Source organism: Pogona vitticeps, chromosome 1 (genome assembly GCF_051106095.1).
Source record: "Pogona vitticeps strain Pit_001003342236 chromosome 1, PviZW2.1, whole genome shotgun sequence".
In the NCBI taxonomy this organism is placed as follows: Eukaryota; Metazoa; Chordata; class Lepidosauria; order Squamata; family Agamidae; genus Pogona; species Pogona vitticeps.
Window position 1 is genome coordinate 155,780,746 of NC_135783.1, and position 20,528 is coordinate 155,801,273.

Below are 20,528 nucleotides of genomic sequence, written 5' to 3' on the forward strand. Positions count from 1 at the left end.
TATACACCAGTCACTAATACGTTATGTTCAGAGTTTTCCAGAGTTGACTGTATTAGTCTGTTGAAAGAAAAAAAAATGAAAAGAAGTTTTTTAACATTTTAGTGGTTGGTATCCTGTTGGAACAAGAAGGATTTTCAAACATCACCAGCCATGGCTTTTTATCTTTAATTCAAAGTTTTCTATTCCTCCTCTCCTCATGTTCTGAGGAGAAGGATCCCTTTTCATCTGGAGAAGGCTTGGGGACCTAGGACACGGAGAACAGGAGGGGATTTAACATCTGAAAGTCACTGCTGCCAGTCCCTGTCCTGCTGGTACATTAAAACATTAATGTTTTAATGTTTTACATTAAAACATTGAACATTAAAAGCTTCTTCTCACAATCCCGAGGCCCACAAAAGCTCATCCAGGTCAGAAGGGATTCCGAGGGAGCCTCAGAGCCTGAGGAAAGGGGGAAATAGGAAAAATTTAATTAAAGATAAAAGGCCACCGTTGACATTGCAATTGCCTTGCATGTGCAGAGCTGCACCACCATTCTGGCCAAAGATTAACAAAGTTCTCATGGAGTACATCCTACTTCATTAGGCAAAGCCCTGCTGAGACACAATATGTGCACCTGCCCCCTCCACAAAGACAATCATGCAAAATGAAGTGTTTACAATATATTGACTGTGGGCAAAGAGGCTTTCTTCTCAGCCTCTCACTATGTAGAGGTAAAGTCTCTGCCAGTGTTCCATTTCACAGGCATTTTGGAGTGTGGGATAAGTGGGGTACAAAAAAGGTGCCAGACGTATCTTGCACACCAGGGTGACTTTACCCTAAAGAAGCAGTAATAAGCAAGATACCTTGTGGGTTTGGTATACCACTTGTTTATTACAAAAAGAGAGAGATTTTGAGGGAAGAGTTGAACAGCCAATGGTAGGGAAAACTATGTGTTACCATACTTCTAGCCTACTCAAATTGGAAAGATTGGGTTAATGGGATTAATTTAAATATTGCATTGAGAATTATTTACATTTGGCATTAGAAACTGTACAGGCAGACTTTCCCTTAATAACTGGTTGTCTGAGAGGGTTTTTTTAAAAAATTAATGGTTGTGCTCTGTTGTATTAAATGTGTTTTAGTACTGAATTGGTTATTGTTTTTAATGTAACATTAATTCTTCTTTAGTATTTGTATACCTACTGATTTTAGCTTCTACGTATTGTCTTTTTAATGATGTAAGCCTCCTTGGATTCTTTTAAAGAGAAAAGCAGGATAAAAGTATTTTAAATAAATAAATAAACAAAAATAAATAAATATTTTCCTAGTTTTTCGAAGGCTTTCACAGCCGGGATCTGATGGTTGTTGTGGGTTTTTCAGGTTCTTTGGCCGTGTTCTGAAGGTTGTTCTTCCTGATGTGCCGGCATCTCCAGGATTTCAGTCACTGAATACCACTTATGTATCAATTATATGTGCAAACTCTGAATATTAAACTGATACAGCTGCATGTGTCAAGGCTACTGTGCACAGAACATCCATTATCCTCTTGATGCAGCATTGGGAAGGCACAAGGACAATGTTGCATTGAAATGGATTGGTAGGACAAGGGCAGGACTAAAGAAGATTAACTTAATTAAAGTGGGGGAGTGGCCACCAGACAATCAGCAATGTCAGCATAAGCATACACACTTACTGTACGGGGTTCTTATTAGTGGCAACTGATGAGTAGAATGGATGGGCCAAGACTGCCTCTGGACTAAAGAAGTTTAATTGAACTCCCCTGTTTACATTCACTTTTGGCTTCCCTGACTGGATTACAATGCAAGCTCCCATGGGAAAAGACTTGACCTCTTGTGCTTCACCAGAACCACATTTTTGGCACTACAAAAGTATCAGTTATTTACGGTGGATACATGGGGTGCAAGCTATTGTATGTGGCGTGTCATCCCTGTATGCATCAGCAGAAATGGGAGACTGAAATTTGATCTTAGCAACATTTACTTTCTTTCATTGCACCCTACTTCATAAATTTATTGGATCTTTTTAATGAAAGGATGTTTTACTTACTGTTAAACATCAATTGCATGTTTTACCCATTACGTCTTCAACTGTTGGTTTGATATAATTAAATAGCCGTATGACAGTCAGTGTGAGCTTTCTCACTAACACATTTTATGTTCGATATCTTCCTCAGCTTCCCTTTATAGAGGATGCATACCACTTTTTTCATAACGGCTTGCCCAAAGGCCGGAGTCGACGTAGCCTTCAGCACCAACTTCGCTTGGAAAAAGACCCCAGGGTAAGTCACTGCTTGCTGGCTTTCGGTCTTCTCATCTATCTATCTATCTATCTATAAACCTTTATTGGCATTATAAAATACAAGTGAGTGCACAGCGTAGTTACATTCCAGTTCCAGGTAGAGGGGGGAGCAGGCTAGGGATTATAGTAGGTTAGGTTCGAGAAAATTTGTGGGGATATGGGGAGGGGGGAGGTCTTTGTAACAATGAGGAGGAATTCGGCTACTTGATTGGTAATAGAAGTCGAGAAATCACTCAGTAGTATGGGGAAAGGGTCAGGGAAGGAGAGGGAGAGGGAAGAGAGAAGTGGTCCTAGCAGTCACTTGCGAGGGGTATTGTGAATTGGGCACCGGAGTAGAATGTGATCCAGGGAGTCAGGTTCAAGTGCACAGAAGTGGCACAGTCTATTGGAACGAGGAGTTCTTGTGAATCTTCCGAAGTGGGCTGCGGATGGGAAAATATTCAGCCTGGCGAGCATGAAAGCTCGTCTTTTTTGAGGATTGGACAGTTGGTTAAAGTAGTTAGAGGGACGGCCGAGGGAGGGGGATAGGCCAAAAGCGAGAGGGGAACAGGTAGGGTTCATTTGGGAAAATAAGGTTCCATATTCGAGATCATAAAGGCTGGACCTAATGGTTTGATGTGCTGAGTGGAGGTTCATGTCGGCTAAGGTTTCGACAGAAAGAGATAGTGAGGATAATTTGGCTTCAATGAAATGAAGCCACCTGGGAATACAAGGGTCCTTTAATAGGTCTTGTAAGATTGAATTAGAAGGGGTTAGGAGATGAATTCTGAGCCAGAACTTGAAGGTAATCGTCCAGGCTAGGGTAGAGGGTAAGTGGATACCCACTTCTAGGATGATGGTGGAGAGTCTGATAAGATTGGGGATCCCAAGAATTTTCCTGAGAAAGGAGGCGGCCACCTTGTCAATTTCAGAGTTTGCTGCCTCGATCCAAATAGGGACTCCATAGAGTAATTGGGAGAATGTCTTGGAATATAGGATTTTAATGGCAGCAGGGACATACTGGTTGCCAGAGTGGAAATGAAAACGGGAGATTGCATTGAGGGAAAGGGAGGAGGATGCAATTGCAGAATTGCGGTGTGGGCTCCATGAGTGCCGGAAGTGGAAAAGGATCCCCAGATACCTGAAGGTCTGAACCTGTTGGTATATCTTTAAAGTTCCATCTTGCATTTGTTATTTGAAATTGGAGAAGCCACCAACATGGGTGGCTTTGAAAGGGGATTTGGCAAATCCATGGAAGATAAGATTGTACCTCCTTGTTGGTCACAGTGGTTGTCTGTGTTGGCCTTAGGATCCAGAGGCCTGTCAATTTCTCTGCTCAGTGGGACACTGAGCAGTGTTGCTATCATAGCCTGCTTGTGGGATTTAGAAGCATCAGATTGGTCACAGGGATGAGACAAGCCCTTGATCTGATCTAACACAACTTGTCATAAGTTCTTAGGTTGTTCTTATGTGTTGAGTGTGATATCAGAACTGGTAAAGATTCCTTGTTGCAAGAAATCTAGGTGAGAGATTGCTAGTCTCAGTAGCTGGACTAGATCCTAAACAACGATCAACCCATGGGTCAATAAGAACAAGGAGTCTCCGTATGTTGATATGTAAAATCTAACCTCGCTTCTACATGGAAGAAAGATATGAGTGCAAGAGGGCATCAGCGGCAAGTCTTCTCTCTTATTAGTTTATTATATGTGTATATATTCTGCCTTTCTTCTAAGGAGCTAAAGATAGCCGTCATAGTTCTACCTTCTCCCATTTCATCCTCATGATAATCCCATGTCATAGGTTTTAGGCTGAAATACAGTGACAGGCCCAAATTCACCAAAGAGCTTCATGACTAAGTGGGGAAGTGAACCTGATGTTCGCCAGGTTTGGGCTGTAGCTAATTTTACTGAGAAATGTAAAGTTCTTTCAGGCAACATGTTCTTGTACCATAGATAAATGTGATGATAGAGGGGCAAGATAGTTTCCTTCTTGGCTGTTCCTGGAGCTTTGTGAATCTGTTGTGTTTAAACGTGGAAGCAAAAGTACATAGGCACACTGCCAAATTATTCTGTGTTGCCACATTTTACCATAGCTCGTCATCAACACTATTTCTTACCCAGTTTTAAGAATAACGAGGACAGCTTCAAGATCTCTCTCTCTCTCTCTCTCTCTCTCTCTCTCTCTGTGTGTGTGTGTGTGTATACACAAATACTTAAAGATTCCTATTTGTGCCAAAATAGCAAGTATATATTACTGGATACCTCCTTGAATGTATGATGACAATATTGAAGTGCTTGTGCCACACTCTTGTGTGAATCATTCCACTCCAGGGGATTCTGGTCTTAGTAGTTTTTCTATTTCTGAATTTCTTTGAATGCCTATAGTTGGAGAAGAAGCAAGCATGGTATATATCTATAAAGGATATATAGAGTACTCGCCCACCAGGCCATGATACTAATTCTAATTTGTACACAATGCCTTCATGACAGAAAGATCCTGAAGCAGGGATGGAAAACAAAAAGAAGGAAAGCAATTCACACTATCATACTTCTCCAGTAGTGAGGCACAATGGGATTGCAACCTGTATAGCACTGAGTTATACAACTTTAATACTGAACTAGAAAGACAAAGAGAATTCCATTCCTTTTGCAATAACTAAAAAGCCATTATTGAAAGCAAAGAGCTGAACTTCAGCCAGTGTTTCTATTCCTGAGAGGAGTTACAGAACATGGAGATAAAACATAAGACAATCAGAACCACAGAGTACTGTGAGATTTCTTAACAAGCGGGAACTTTTCTGTGTCCTGAAGCCATTTGCTCTCATATGTTTCAGGGTCAATTCTTGTTCATTTTGCGCCATAACTGTCCATTACCATGGTTATTTCCTCTCTCTTTTCTTTATATTTCATTTCCCAAAAAGATATAAAGTATTGTGCTTTTCTGCAGTGACCCTGAGCCTAAAATCTAGATATCTGAGGATGTAGTCCTTTGGTACCAGGAAGGGCTTCCTGGAGACCAGGCACCAGATGTAGGAAATGTCTGTTTCTGAATTACAGCTTCTGGAATCACACAAGCCATACCGGTTGTGGAATGCTGGGAGCTGAATTCCCCCCCCCAAAAAAGGACTCCCCATATCTGTCAGGCCTTGTATAGCTTTGTGGACTTCTCCCTCTACCTGAAGAGAAGAAAAAGGTTCAGCTTCTGAAGCTTTTTCGAAGTGGTGGCAGAAAATTTTGTCACCTCCACTGTTGGCAGTCTGATTGTACAGAGGGCATACTAGGAGAGAAGCGATGGATACCCTATTTATTTATTTATTTATTTATTGGATTTATATACCGCCCCATAGCGCTACAAGCACTCTCCGGGCGGTTTACAATTTTAATTATAAAGGCTACACATTGCCCCCCCAGCAAGCTGGGTACTCATTTTACCGACCTCGGAAGGATGGAAGGCTGAGTCAACCTTGAGCCGGCTACCTGGGATTTGAACCCCAGGTCGTGAGCACAGTTTTAGCTGCAGTACAGCGTTTTAACCACTGCGCCACGAGGCTCTTAATGATGAAGAATCTGTGTCTGATATTCTTTATTTTCCTCTCCCTTTTTTTTGTATGTGTCTTTTTTTACCAGATTGTGAGTTTTTTTAAGCGAATGTGGTAAAAGCAAAAAAGCAAGGTGTGTTGCCATAGCACTTCCATCCCATAGCGCTTAAATCACTCTTTGGGTGGTTTAGAAATCAGTTACCCAGGCTATACACTGTCCCACCAGTGAGCTGGGTACTCATTTTACCGACCTCAGAAGGATAGAAGGCTGAGTGAACCTTGAGCCGGCTACCTGGGATTGAACCCCAGGTTGTGAACACAGTTTTGGCTGCAGTACAGTGGTTTAACCATTGTGCAACGAGGCTCATGTGAAAGCTCTTTTAAGGGCTTTTCCAACTACAATGTTGAGTGAAGTACATATGATATATAGTAGGACCCCCATATCAGCTTGATCAGTATCTCTGGTTTCATTTATCCTTGATCTGAAAATATTAAAAATACTAAAAGAAAAAAATACTAATTGCATGATGTATTTACTAGAACTAGCCACTAGAGGAAACCAGAGACCATGCAATGTATTCTTGTTTTGGATTTCATAGCATGGTCTGGCTCCTTCTCGTGCCCAGTTCTCTGGATTCCACCCCCCCCCCTTTTACCATGCTATATAGATAAAAGGGAAAAAATCCATGCTATATATATACTATATAGCATTCACTATTATCCACAGTTTTCAGTATGTATGGGTGGGAAGGGCCTTGGAACCCATCCTCTGCGTATATGGCAATCCTACTGTAAACAAATCTGGCAAATTCAAAACTTTCACAATAACTTGGAGGTGTTCTTGTTTTGCCCCCCCCCTCCAAAAAAAGTATCTTAAAACATTGAAATAATCAAACTGGCCTGCTGCTGTGGATTTTTTCAGACCTGTATAACAGAGAAAAGACTTTTGTAGGAGGGTATTTTTTTTGCAGCAGCAGCAGTATGAACTAAAGTGCTGTAATACAGAAGAGTTTCCCACAAGAAGGGGGAAAGTATGCCCAGTTCTGCAACTGATGTATTTCTTTTCCTTCTGGGACTTCTGTATGTGGGAGTATGGGCATGCACATCACACATTCTCCTTTCTTGAACCCACTGTATTGATCTGCTGTTGCGCCAATAATAGCTATGTCTCTCCTCAAATTTTGAGTGTTTCCTTGCAGTTCAGTGAGTTAGGCAGAGGTCAGGAGTCTGATTCCCCACTGTATCTCCCAGGAAGCAGCCAGCCTGTGTGGTCTTGGGCAAGCTGCACAGTCCCTGGGTATTCCCAGAAGAGGGGAAGGGCAAACCACTTCTGAGTATTCTTTACCTAGAAAATTCTTAAAGGGGTTGCCATGAGTCACAATTGACTTGATAGCACACAATTAGTATTAATTCAGGCTGTCTTTTAAGTGTATTTCTAAAAACTGGTCTGAATAGTGTATTCAAAAGTGGACAAAGTTAACCAAAATTAGTCAGAGGAAGACTCCAACAGCCCGCCTAGCTAGACTAGAGGTTAAGTGCTAGCTGTGTCATATACCTCATTCTGTTGTGCCTATGGTGGGTTGAAATGCAGATTTTTCAGTGAACACAAAGGCATGATGTTTAAGTCAGTGTAGGTTGGCTAATTTGTTTTACAGGGACACAGAGTTGTTCCAATTATTTTTGAATCCCACTATGTGTCTTTGGTGCATAATGTTTTTGTTCTGATTCCTATGGCTTGACTTGCACCTGTTGGCACAGATTGGCTGCTTCCTTTGAACGATGGCTGAAATCACACTACTTGGCATAGTAAGTCACAACTAGAGTAAACCCATTGAATCGGTGAGGATTGGGTGGCTAAACTCCTCTGTAAGTTCCACTGATTCAAATGTGCCTACTATAATTGTGACTTACTTTACTAAGCCACTGGATTTTAGTTAGTATTTGTTTGATTCCTGGTTATGTCAACAGTAGGAGCCCCATATCCACAGGATCAGTATTTTCAGTTTCACTTATCTATGGCATGAAAATATTAAAAAGAAAAACACAAACATATGCATTTCTTCTATGTAATTACCAGAAATGGCCACTAGAGGGAGCCAAGGACCATTCGATGCATAAGGTTCTCTATTATCCACAGTTTTCAGCATCTGCTGGGAGGCATGGGATACGGGGTAATACTGTACAGGAATTATTTGCATGAGAAGATGGGGATTGTGAGTAGTAGCACATCAGGAAGACTAATGAGAATGCAATTGGAATTCCACCCTCAACCCCTGAATTAGCAGCTAACATTTGCTAAAATAATTGTAAGACACTTGCAAAGAGTTGTTAAAACAATTTAGCAAGTTCTGTGTGTGACAGACAAGAGTTGAGAGGAAATAATCTGAAGGAGAACAATGGCCATAGACAGATTGCTAGGCAGCACATGGATATTAAGATAAGAATTCCAGTAACACTTCATCTTCTTGACATTCCCTTGTCATTTTGCAATATTCTGGGATGTTTTAAGTGTTGGTGCATAATTTATATCGAGAGAGAAAGAATTTAGAAGTTAATAGCAGAAAAGCATTTCTGGCAAAGCAACCCGTGCTCTTCTGGCCTGTTAAGGGTAAAAGTGAAAACACGTGTCTTTTCAATGCATGTTTTTAAGCTATTTCAAAAGCAGTCTCCTGCAAAGATGTACTCCATTTTCTTTTTTGCTGTTCAGTGACTGCAATACTTATGAAAGTGTTAACAATGTGTAAACACATCCAGTGTGTTTTGATGATTTGGTGCTGTGTGCTGTTAGAAAGCAAAATTTACAGGAAACAAATGAGGAAGAAAGGTTGATTTGAAAGATATTTCTTACCTCAATGATCATTCTAGTTTATTTCCAGTTCAAGTTGGATGATGGTGGTCTCCCCTATGTACAATTTTTCCTATCAGTTAAAAAAAAAGTTTTGTTAAAAGATTTAAAGTCACATGCACTTTTGTATGTATGTGTGTTGAGGCTGTGCCGTGCTAGGCAGGGGATCCTGGAGCTGAAGTCCAAAAATGTAACTTCTTCTAGTTTGGGGTCCAAGTAGTTTAATCCTAACTATAAGACCTCACTTCCATATATATATATATATCAGTGCACTCAGTACTAAAATCAATCCCAGTATTTTGAAAGTTACTTTTTAAAATGACGTATTTATAATTCAAAGACCTTCAAAGTTATTCACTACTTTCATAATTATAATAGCTGAAATCCTGTTGCTTAGCTTAGTAAATTGCAAGGAGAGTAGGCCTATTGAATCAGTGAGTATTTGGTGAGTCAACTTCTCCATATGTTCAATTGATTCAGGTTCTAATTCTAATTGTGATTTACTAGATCAATCCTAAGCAACAGGATTTCAGCCACTATTTGAAAAGAAACTCTTTACATACCTAGTCTCCCTAAATAGTTATATTTAAGTTACTCAAAACACACACACACACATGCAAATGGTATAAACTGCTCGCTGGATTCAATACCTGCAACACATGAGATGGAAACTTCAAGGCAGTACTTGAACTAAGTGACGCTCTTCCTCTTCCATTTGGTGAGGCCACAACCTACATAATTCTAACTGAAAGAGTTACAACTATACCTCAAGATGAGTTGTTGTCTCTCATTAAGTCATACAGTGGTGCCCCGCATGATGACAATAATCCGTCCCATTGAAATCACTGTTTAGGAAAATCATTGTCATGCAAAATCCATTTTCCCATTGGAATGCATTGAAACCTGTTTAATGCGTTCCAATGGGAAAAATACCTCATTGTCCAGTGAAGATTGCCCATAGGGAAGCAATTTTGTGAGCGCTGATCAGCTGTAAAAATGGCTGTTCTGTGAAGCATGGGTCCGGAAAACACAGGGCATCCATTTTGCGAAGCCGACGATCAGCTGTAGAAATAGTCGTCTTGTGAACAAATGGTTCACAAAGCACGGACCAAATCGTCGTTAAGTGAAAATCGCCCATTGGAATGACTGCTTTGCGAATCGCTATAGCGATCGCAAAAAGTCATCATTATGCGGATTTGTCATTTAGCGGGGTCGTCGTCTTGCGAAGTACCACTGTAATTGTAATGTAACAGACTTTTCTTATTTTAAAAAATGAGTTAATAACAAGTAGTTCACAGGATAGAGATTCTAACTCAATAAGATGGTAGGTTCTTTGCAGTAAGTGACTTGGTTTGCCCTCCATCAAAAAGAGAAGACTGCAGAGCAAGACACTGAAGTGAACAGATCTACAAATCTGAAGCATTAAATGGTTTCTCCTCACTGGCTGGCATTCAGTATTCAAAACTACAGATGGCATTGAACCAGGGAAACAGCAGTTTGTGAGGGTTCATTGTTTGTTGCTACTCAAAAACCATGAACTTACATGAACTGTCTGACAAACTGTTTTGTGGTTTGTGCAGTTTGGAGCTTCTGAGAGTGATCGAACACCCTTTGTGTGAGTTGAAGATGCCAAACTCACAGCTGATCCTCCTCTCCACCCCCTCCAAGTTTCACAAAGATTGGATTTGAGAGATCCAAGTTATAGCCCACTAAATCAGGTGCCCCCCTCCAGGACAGTGCTCTTTAGTAGCTGGCTTGGGGAAAATAAAAAGGAATGATTCATGCAAGCAAACTTGAGACAGAGTGTTGCTCATCATGAGACAGAGAAGGGAAGAAAAAGGGGGACAGGGTGAACAGATTAGTTAGCTAAGCATCTTCTCATGCCTGCTGCTGCAAAAGTGAAACCAGCAGTGGAGCTGCCCAGGATGGGGCTCCTGTAACCAGCTCCTCCCAGAGAATGGACTTGGAGCTGCCTGACCCGACCATCAATCCTAAACAAAGTTTTCTCTAGGCCCACCCCAGGGCTGCCTAGGAACCAGTTTGAGTGGCATCAGGCTGTCAGGCCAGGGACAATGTAACCCAAGATGAAGCGTACAAATCGCCAACACCTTCAGTGTTTCATTTCATTCTGGGCAGGATCATTCCTCCAAAGTGCCCCAAAATGAACCATGAAACAGCCCAATTCATGGTCTTGTTTTGTTTTGTTTCTTGGTTTGTTTGTTTGTTTGTTTTTTGTTTCGTGATTCATTTCATGCCTGTCCCCATTCAACATCCAGGTTCAGAATCAAGCCAGACAAGTTATGATCCCACATACAACTGCTCTCACCTGATTTTGAAAGCTAGGCAGAGCAAGCCTGATTAGTACTTGTTATGGGAGACTCACCAATCAGGTCTAGGTGGTACAGCTAGGAAAGAATCCTGCCTGAAACTTTGGAGGGCTGTTTCCAGTCAGAGTTGACCATACTGGCCTAGACGATGTGACTCAGTATGAGGCAGATCCCTATTTTTCTAAATATCTGGGAAGGCATCTGCTTTAGAACCTGCTATATCTTAAAGGTGGCGCTGTGGGCTAAACCGCAGAAGCCTGTGCTGCAGGGTCAGAAGACCAAGCAGTAATAAGATCGAATCCACGCGACGGAGTGAGCGCTCGTCACTTGTCCCAGCTCCCGCCAACTTAGCAGTTCAAAAGCATGCAAATGTGAGTAGATAAATAGGGACCACCTCGGTGGGAAGGTAACAGCATTCCGTGTCTAAGTCGCACTGGCCATGTGACCACGGAAGATCGTCTTCAGACAAAAATGCTGGCTCTATGGCTTGGAAACGGGGATGAGCACCGCCCCCTAGAGCCGAACACGACTGGACAAAAATTGTCAAGGGGAACCTATATCTTGAAGGGCTATCTTTAAGTTTGCTGACTAAAAATGTGATGTAGACACTGTAATAGGTAATATTTATTTATTTATTTAGTTCATTTAATTTGCTGTTGAATTCCTCTTGGTGAAAATCATGCATGTAAAGGCAATTACATAAGTGGTTTCTCCCCTCTCTTGTGCCAAGTTTCATTTAGCTGATTCATATGCTCTTCCAAGGGAACAGTTGAGGGGTGGCCTGCTAGCAAGATAGATCCACTTGAGTAATTGACCTTACACAGTTACATAGGATTCTATCCATAATAAAAATATTCAAACACTGGACAAATAAATAAAAGATGTTTCATACATGTTGGAAGTCACCATACTCTTCCAGGATATTGGCTGTCAGAAAAAATGTCCCTGTGTTTAATTTTGTTGCTTCCCAACACATTCTGATGTACTCTCATGATCTCCCATCTCATATCATTCTGTCTCTCTGTCTCTTTCATCTACATCCCCTTTTCTTGTCTTATAAACAGCTATATTTTGGGAATCCAGCTCTACTGCTCATCAGACATACCTCATAGCTGGGGCAGGGAAGGCACCTCCTGACGGCATCCCACCAACTTGAGGGTCAGGTTGAGGGCCTCTCTTGCTTGGTCAGTAAGCCACCCCTGCCAGTTGTGCAAGGACAGATTCAGTTTTGACAGCCAAGTCACAGTGATCACAGTGAAGCCAGGCTTAAAAATTGTAGGTTTAGAGGGACTGATCATGGTTAAAAACTGTACACTGGGACTATCATATAAAGAGAGAATTAAACTGTAAAGTAATTGAAATGAATAATGAATAAGGAAACAATCAAAAAAAAATTTTTTTTGAGAAGTCTCATTTGCCTACTTATCAGAAAACCATGCCTTCTGCCAGGGGATAACATTTCCCGTTGCTTTCTTATCAAACTGAAATTTGCTTCATTGTCTCAGTGGTGATGTTGACAATACATGGTGCATTCAGAAAGAAACAAGTCATGTTTTGTTACCAGTGGAGAATCTGCTGTTTCTTCATGTTTCCCCCCTTTATGGAAAATTCTGTTAGGTACCTTATCTAAGGAAACGGCTGTTAGCAACATGTTCCAGCTGTAGTATTGGAAGCTGTGGTTCAAGCTTTTGGGGGATTTCGCTCTTAAAATAGCATTTATTTTCCCACAAACCTTGAACGGAGGAGAGCTGTTTGGTACATTTTGGAAATGCAAATTCTCAAAGCATGCATAAAATGATGTAGTTTCATTTGAATCAAGTATTGTTTTTACACAAAAGGTGTATTTACTACCACAGTTATCTTTGATTTAAATAAAACTTGATTTTTTTCTGTAACTCATGGATAGTAACACAAACAATCAAGCTGGCTATGGCTTGTCTGTTTTGTTTTTGTCCTTTTTGACAGCTCCCATTTCACAAGTAAGAGGGCACAAACCAGTTGTGGCTTCATAAATAACAACAAACTGCAATTTAAATAAGTCCAAGTTCATAACCTATCCCTTCTCCACCAAAAAGGGTTCAGAGAGTGATTTGTTAGCAGAAGTGTACAGCAAGCCATATTTTAACAAAACACACCATAGTTCATCAAGCCTTATGAATGCAATTACTAGGTCTATCGTAAGCTGTTGTTATGTGCTGTCCAGTTGTGTCTAATTTATGAAAACTCTCTTAAGGTTTTTGAGATATGTGAGGTGTTCAATGAGTATTTCAACATGGCCACACACCCCAAGAATTTCCATGGCCACATGAGGATTTGAACTCAGCTCTGACATTTTATCCCCTACACTACACTGGCTCACATTATATATTTTACTTTTCATAAAAGAAACTGAAATATACTGCATTTCTTACAATTGAGGGCACAAGATTTCTTCCTTACAGCTTTTAAAAATTATAAATGCAAACAGAAGAAAAGATACGAGGCATTCTCTGTTATAGGATGGAATGAACATAGCCTATAATTTAAGAAGTCATCCTTTCAGAGAATAAAGATAAAGCAAATATTAAGAATTTCTTACAGACATATACCATAGCTCAATGTATATCCCACAAATCAGCTTTCCAAAGCACACCCTTCTTCTGTTTTGTAAGCTGTAAGTATGTGTTGCAACCCTCTCTTGATCTACAGATCATGTTTCCTTAAATCAAGTGTTGCATTCATACTATTACTAGAGTGTGACAGTTTGGCCCTGGGTTTAGGCTAAATTGGATTAATTATGCTCTTCCATTATAACCAGCAACATTGGAGGCAGTAGGAGCACGTGATGTCGCTTATATTTAGGAAATGGCCCTGTGGATTGGCCTGGAATTTGATAGTATTGGAGTGGTAGAGTTGAAGATAGTCCAAGACAATTTTGATGCAGAAAGGCTAAAAACTGGATTATGTGTAGAAGTGAAAATTTGAAGAGTGACTTTTCTGCTGTTCGAAAGGTCTTTTCCATTCCTTTTGTTTTCCTTTCCTTTTCCTGCACATGGACTTTGTTAAAGATAGATTTTGTCAGCTCATGTATCCACTGCTGCTTTGTAGAAAATGTTTAGCCTATGTCAACAGGAATGTCTAGTATACACTTTACCCTACTATAAGTGTAAAATGCTTCCAGTTTTCTTTTTAAAAAATTTTAAAATGTACTTGTTGATCTATTTTCAGCCACAGATGCTATAAGATGTTCAGAAGGAGGATTCCTGTGCGAGAGATGACAATGCTAGCTTTATTTACTAATTATGCAAAAAAAAGTTTATTGCATTCAACCTTTTCAACACATGACTTCCTTTTATCTTTTTTATGTTAATAAGAATAACCAGCTTCCCATGTCTATCTTTGGTGCAATATTTTAGTCTGATACAGATTACAATGTCATGAAGGAATTATATCAGGTTAGGTATTTCTTGTGAAAGACCTGTTAGTACTATTTTGTTGTTATTGTTGTTTCCATGTTCATTCAATAAATATTTTTAAAGGGAAAAGGAAGAAAAACCCTCAAAAAATAACAATATCGCGATTCTTTATTAAAGAAGAAAGTAGTTACCAGTGTTATTTTAACTTGTTACTTTAAACTCTGATCAATTGTCCAGTAAAATGTAATTCCCAGCAAGTATCTATAATTCACAGTGGAGAATCTTTATGCAAAGTATTGAGAATAAATTTGTTTCAGCTCAGTTGCCCTTTGTCTGCAGAGAGAAGCTTCAATAATACAAAGTATTATTGAAGAACAATCGTTACTTCTCTCATTCTCTCTCCACTGTTCCAATAGTGCATTTTCTCCAAACATTTCTGACTTTATCACAAGAGAAAGGGGGAGAAAAGTATATTTACTGCTCAGCTATAGCACGTCCTGATTTAACATTCACTAAGGCCCTAAAACAGGCAGAAGTTCAGCCTGAACATCAAAAACCCTAAGCAGGCATTCATCCTGAAAGCATGTAGGATGAAAGCATGGTGTGGTTGTAAACCTGAATGTAATCCTTGACTTCCATATTCTCACTCCACCTGGATGTCCTACAGCTTTGGCATGCCCAGGGCAAGTGTGTTCATCTGGACACGATTACACCATTTCCATGACGGGCAGCCTTATTAAGGAAAGTCTTCATGCTAAACATCCAATGGTTTGCAGTACTTGCATATGGGGTGGGAGATATGGGAGAAGACTTTCTTGCATTTCCCCCATCACTACCATCCTATGAACTTCCAGCCTGAACGTCTACATAGGGCTAGTAAGATGTAGACCAAATAATTATGCATCACAGATGTGTGCCCAATGGCCTAACAACTGAGAAACATGGCAACACAATCTTAACATCTAACTACTCTCAAACTGAATAATCTATTTGATTTACCATATTGAATGTTTAAAAGCTTTTTATATGGAATAGGAATGCCTTATGCAGGGAGTGTCTTGCTTCTGCTTAATATTAAACTGATGATTGAAGAAAGAATGAAATAAACTGGTGGAACTACATGCATAACCAGAATTTAAAATTTTGCTGACCACGCCGAAATAATCACTCACTGTGAATTCGTGTTTTTTTCTTCTCCAAAAATGTAAACCTAGCATATTGTGTACACAGGTTATTTCAATCCAGAAATCTCTAGAGAGAGGAATATAACTGGATATAGTTATATCTGGATGCTATACATCTCCTAATACAATAGAAAAGCTGATGACTGTTTGATTGGTGTGTTATGTAACACTGCAGTGTTCTGCTGAAGAGAAACTAGATACCTCCCACTTTATTCTTTCAGTTCAGTCTCTTTTTTTGAAGAAGGCTAACACTTTATTTTCTCCCTCTTTCTTCTGCTATTGTCATTAATTAATGGCTTTATCCAGTGACTCGTCACACCAGAGAACAGGGGCTTTGGTTGCTGTGTAGCAAAGGCTGTCACAGATGAATCTTACAAGCAATGATGTACGCCGGATTTGCAGGAAGACTGCAATAGATAGATGTGCCAAAACAAAGGTTAAGCATTGAGATAGCAAGGGTTGTTTTCAGACATTCCTGGATATTTGTTTTCTGAATTTTAAAACAGATGGGACAGGGAAATTGTGGTAGATCTGCCTATGAATGAAATAGCACAGTGACATGCAGTAATGATGTCAGCTGAGATGTCCCTAGTCTTGATGCTCACTTGTACCATATTGATAAGCTTCTGTTCTTTCAGGCCCATCTATGATAACAAAAGAAAAAGTGTGCCACTGTGTATATTTACCATAGTTGCAAGGCAGTCACACCTAGACCTTAGGGATATACAGTGGTGCCTCGCAAGATGATTGCCTCGCAGGACGATTAATCCCCAAGATGATGGGGTTTTGCGATCGCTGTTGCGCTTCACAAGACTGTTTTTCCTATGGATGATTTTTGCAAGACGATGTTTGGGTCTATGCTTCACAAAACAGTTTTTTTTTAGCTGATGCTTCGCAAGATGGTCCCCCCCCATTGGAACACATTAAATAGATTTCAATGCATTCCAATGGGGAACTGCATTCTGCAAGACGATGTTTTCGCAAGACAGCTATTTTCGTGGAACGAATTAACATCGTCTTGCGAAACACCACTGTACAGCTTTGTTTTCAATATGGATTGTTTAATTTCAAATAATAATTAATACCTGGTGGTAAATTGGAGGACTGTTTTTATTCACTAAGTCCCTAGACTTCTCTAGAAGCAAAGCTGAAGGCTTTGGAATATTTTTTTTCTTTACAGAGACTCTAGGAAGATATATGTAATCCTGTTTTCAGGGCCTCTGAACTTGTTGAACACTTTTGTAGGGTGGGGTAGGGAGGAAAATTTCTGCTGCCTTGTAAGGTGGTGGGAAAGTCTTGGCTGCCAGCTTGATAGGATATGAGTACACTTTACTGGGTCCCAAAAGTCTAGAGGAGCCAGACATCTAGCAAAAGAGTCTACAAATGAAACTGTAGCCAGGCATGCCCAGGATATTTATTTCTCCAGAAGGCCTGTAGGCAAGTCCATGTTCTGTTTCTTTCTACGGGACCCTGGATTCGTCAAACAATTGCAAGATAGTGGCTGAAATCCTGTTGCATAGTTTGGTAAGTTACAACTATAGTAGGCCTATTGAATCAACAGAATTTACAGAAGAGTTGACTCACCAAATCCTATTGATTTAATGGGCCTTCTCTGGTTGTGACTTACTACACTAAGCAATAGTGTGGAAAGAGGGAGGGTGAAGACAAACAAAAGGTGGTGCTGTCTTGTATGGGGGGGGAAAGAGAAAGACAATCTGAACAGACACCACGGTAAAAGGCAAAAGATTTATATGATTTGAAGTGAAACCAGAGTATTTGGAACAATTTTGTATTGCTCTCATTATGCACTGAGAGTACGAAAATTTATCTGAAAAAGAGTTGGGGGAGATCCTTGTAGAGGCTGCGAGAACTGAAATTGCCTGAGCTTGGAAATATTGCTCAAGCCCTTTCTCTTTTGAAGATATTTGGACAGGATCTCAAGGTAGTAGCACTAATGGAAGATTTGACTACTTACATTAGACAGCTTAGAAAAGAAACAGAAGAACATAATTTCATTAAAACTGGGTATCCTTTGTTGGCCTTTGGTTTGGAATTCAGTGGAGAGGATGACGGAGAAAATAAAGAAAATATAAATGTCAGTTCTTAGGATTACTAAAATAATATGAAGTACACTGTGCAGTGGGAAGGGCTATATAAATGCTTTTTGTTGTTGTCATTTAGATTTCAAATTATTAACTAATGGAAATGTAATAGAAGGACTTGCCAGTCTATTCTACATCTAGTTATAATTGGCAGAACAATATAATCTCATACCTTGTAAAGGTCTAGTCCAAATGATTTCCTGCTTCAAGTGAACTGGATATTTATAGCTATAATATTCTGTTTCTTCAAGTGACCCAACTCAGGATTCACAGTATCTTAGGACTGCCAGATAAGAGTGTATTCAGTGCCTGGTTGAAAGTACTCCTTAGACAAATCACATAGCATCAAAGCAAATTAGGATGGCATGTATTAACTAATCCCAGTTTTTTTGTTTTTAATCACTTAGATAAGCAGTTTCGAATGATAGCAAAATGCAGTCAGGGATGATTTTATTTTTTTTCCTAGGAAATTGCCAACATTTAACAATGTCTTCATATACAGGATGGAAAGAAAGTCAAGGTTCTTCTCTTTTTTTTTAACTTGAATATGAAAGAAACCAGACCTGACAGATTTGTCCATTCAGGCTTTTTTTGTACTGAATACATAACAGTCCAGGTTTGAATCTCTCAGTGTGCAACCATGCTAGCACCAAATTGGATTTGCCATCTGATTTTTCCTGAGAGGGTCTTCTACAGTACTTTAATACAGTTGTGGCATACATGGACCTTTGTCTTGAGAACAGTTGTATCTCCTGATTTTGGGAGGTGCAGGCGGCGGCAGAATTTTGTTTCAGTATATTTTCTAAGAATTTGCAAACATTCACCAACTTCTTCATATTCAGGATGGAAAGAGTTTGAAGTCTGAAAAATTTGCATGAGGGCAAAAGGGAAGTGACAGATTTTTCCATGGCCTTGTCCACATTTGGCAAGAAGACCAAAAAGACGGCTGACTGGTTCGAAGCCCATTCGGAGGAGCTGATTCCAGCCATCGAGGATAAGAGGAGAGCTCTAGCAGCATACAAAGCCTGTCCTAGTGAGTACAACTTGCAGGCTCTTCGAGCTGCTCGTAGCCAAGTCCAACAGACTGCCAGGAGATGTTCCAATGATTATTGGCTTCAGCTCTGCTCTCAGATACAGATAGCAGCGGACACAGGTAACATCAAAGGAATCTATGATGGTATCAAGCAGGCTTTAGGTCCAATACAGAAGAAATCTGCTCTCTTGAAGTCTACTACAGGCGTGATCATTCAGGACCGAGCACAGCAGATGGAACGCTGGGTGCAGCACTACTCTGAGCTATATTCTAAAGAGAATGTAGTAACGGAAGAGGCACTAAATAACATTGAGTGCCTGCCTCTCTTGGAAGAGCTGGACAGTGAACCAACTTTAGCAGAAATAAAAGCGGCCTTGGATTCCCTTGCCTCTGGCAAGGCACCTGGAAAGGACAACATCCCCGTTGAAGTTTTGAAGTGCTGTAAAGAGATCATCACCACTGAGCTGTATGAACTCTTTTGTCTTTGCTGGAGAGAAGGTGGAGTACCACAGGACATGAAGGACGCAAACATCATCACATTGTATAAGAACAAAGGCGACAGGGGCGACTGCAATAACTACCGTGGTATCTCTCTTCTCAGCATTGTAGGGAAGCTGCTGGCCCGTGTTGTGCTGAAGAGACTTCAGGTGCTTGCAGACAGAGTGTATCCAGAATCACAGTGTGGTTTTCGAGCTAATAGATCCACCACCGACATGATATTTTCCCTCAGACAGTTGCAGGAGAAATGCAGGGAACAACAACAGCCACTCTTTGTGGCCTTCATAGATCTCACAAAGGCCTTTGACTTGGTTAGCAGGGATGGACTTTTTAAAATACTTCCCAAGATCGGCTGTCCACCTCAACTCCTTAATATCATCAGGTCCTTTCATGAGGAAATGAAGGGCACTGTAGTTTTTGATGGCTCAACATCAGATCCCTTTGACATCCGAAGCGGAGTAAAACAAGGCTGTGTCCTTGCGCCGACCCTGTTTGGGATCTTCTTTGCTGTCATGCTGAAGCAGGCCTTTGGAACTGCAACAGAAGGTGTCTATCTGTGGACTAGATCAGATGGAAAGCTCTTTAATCTCACTAGATTGAGAGCGAAGACCAAAGTCCAACTGAAATGCATGCGGGACTTCCTCTTTGCTGATGATGCAGCCATTGTTGCCCACTCTGCTGAAGACCTCCAACAACTCATAAATCATTTTAGCAAGGCCTGCAAAGACTTTGGACTAACTATCAGCCTGAAGAAAACACAAGTTATGTGCCAGGGCGTGGACTCACCTCCCTCTATTACTATCTCCATGCAAGAACTGGAGATTGTTCATGAATTTGTGTACCTTGGCTCAACAATCTCTGACACTCTCTCCCTAGATGTCGAGTTGGATAAACCCATTGGGAAAGCAGCTACCATGTTCTCTAGACTCACAAAGAGAGTGTGGCTTAATAAGAAGTTGACGGCATACACCAAAATACAGGCCTATAGAGCCTGTGTCCTGAGCACACTCCTATACTGCAGCGAGTCCTGGACCCTTTGTGCATGGCAGGAGAGGAAGCTGAACACCTTCCATATGTGTTGTCTCTGACGCATTCTTGGTATCACCTGGCAGGACAAAGTTCCAAATAGAGTAGTCCTAGAACGAGCTGGAATTTTCAGCATGTATACAATATTGAAACAGCGCCATCTACGTTGGCTTGGGCACGTCGTGAGAATGGCTGATGGTCGGATTCCAAAAGAACTCCTGTATGGAGAATTAGTGAAGGGAAGCCGCCCCCGAGGGAGACCACAACTGCGTTACAAGGACATCTGCAAGCGGGATCTGAAGG

General features: G+C 40.6%; 1 protein-coding gene across 1 annotated transcript in view; it reads left to right on the top strand.

The window, feature by feature from the left end:
• The window catches only part of PCSK2 (proprotein convertase subtilisin/kexin type 2), a 138,509-nt gene that overhangs the window by 34,923 nt on the left and 83,058 nt on the right, over positions 1–20,528 (top strand). Inside the window, exon 2 of the mRNA XM_020811310.3 lies at positions 2,174–2,278. Coding sequence (XP_020666969.2) covers positions 2,174–2,278 — 105 coding nt within the window. The remainder of the gene's footprint in view (positions 1–2,173; positions 2,279–20,528) is intronic.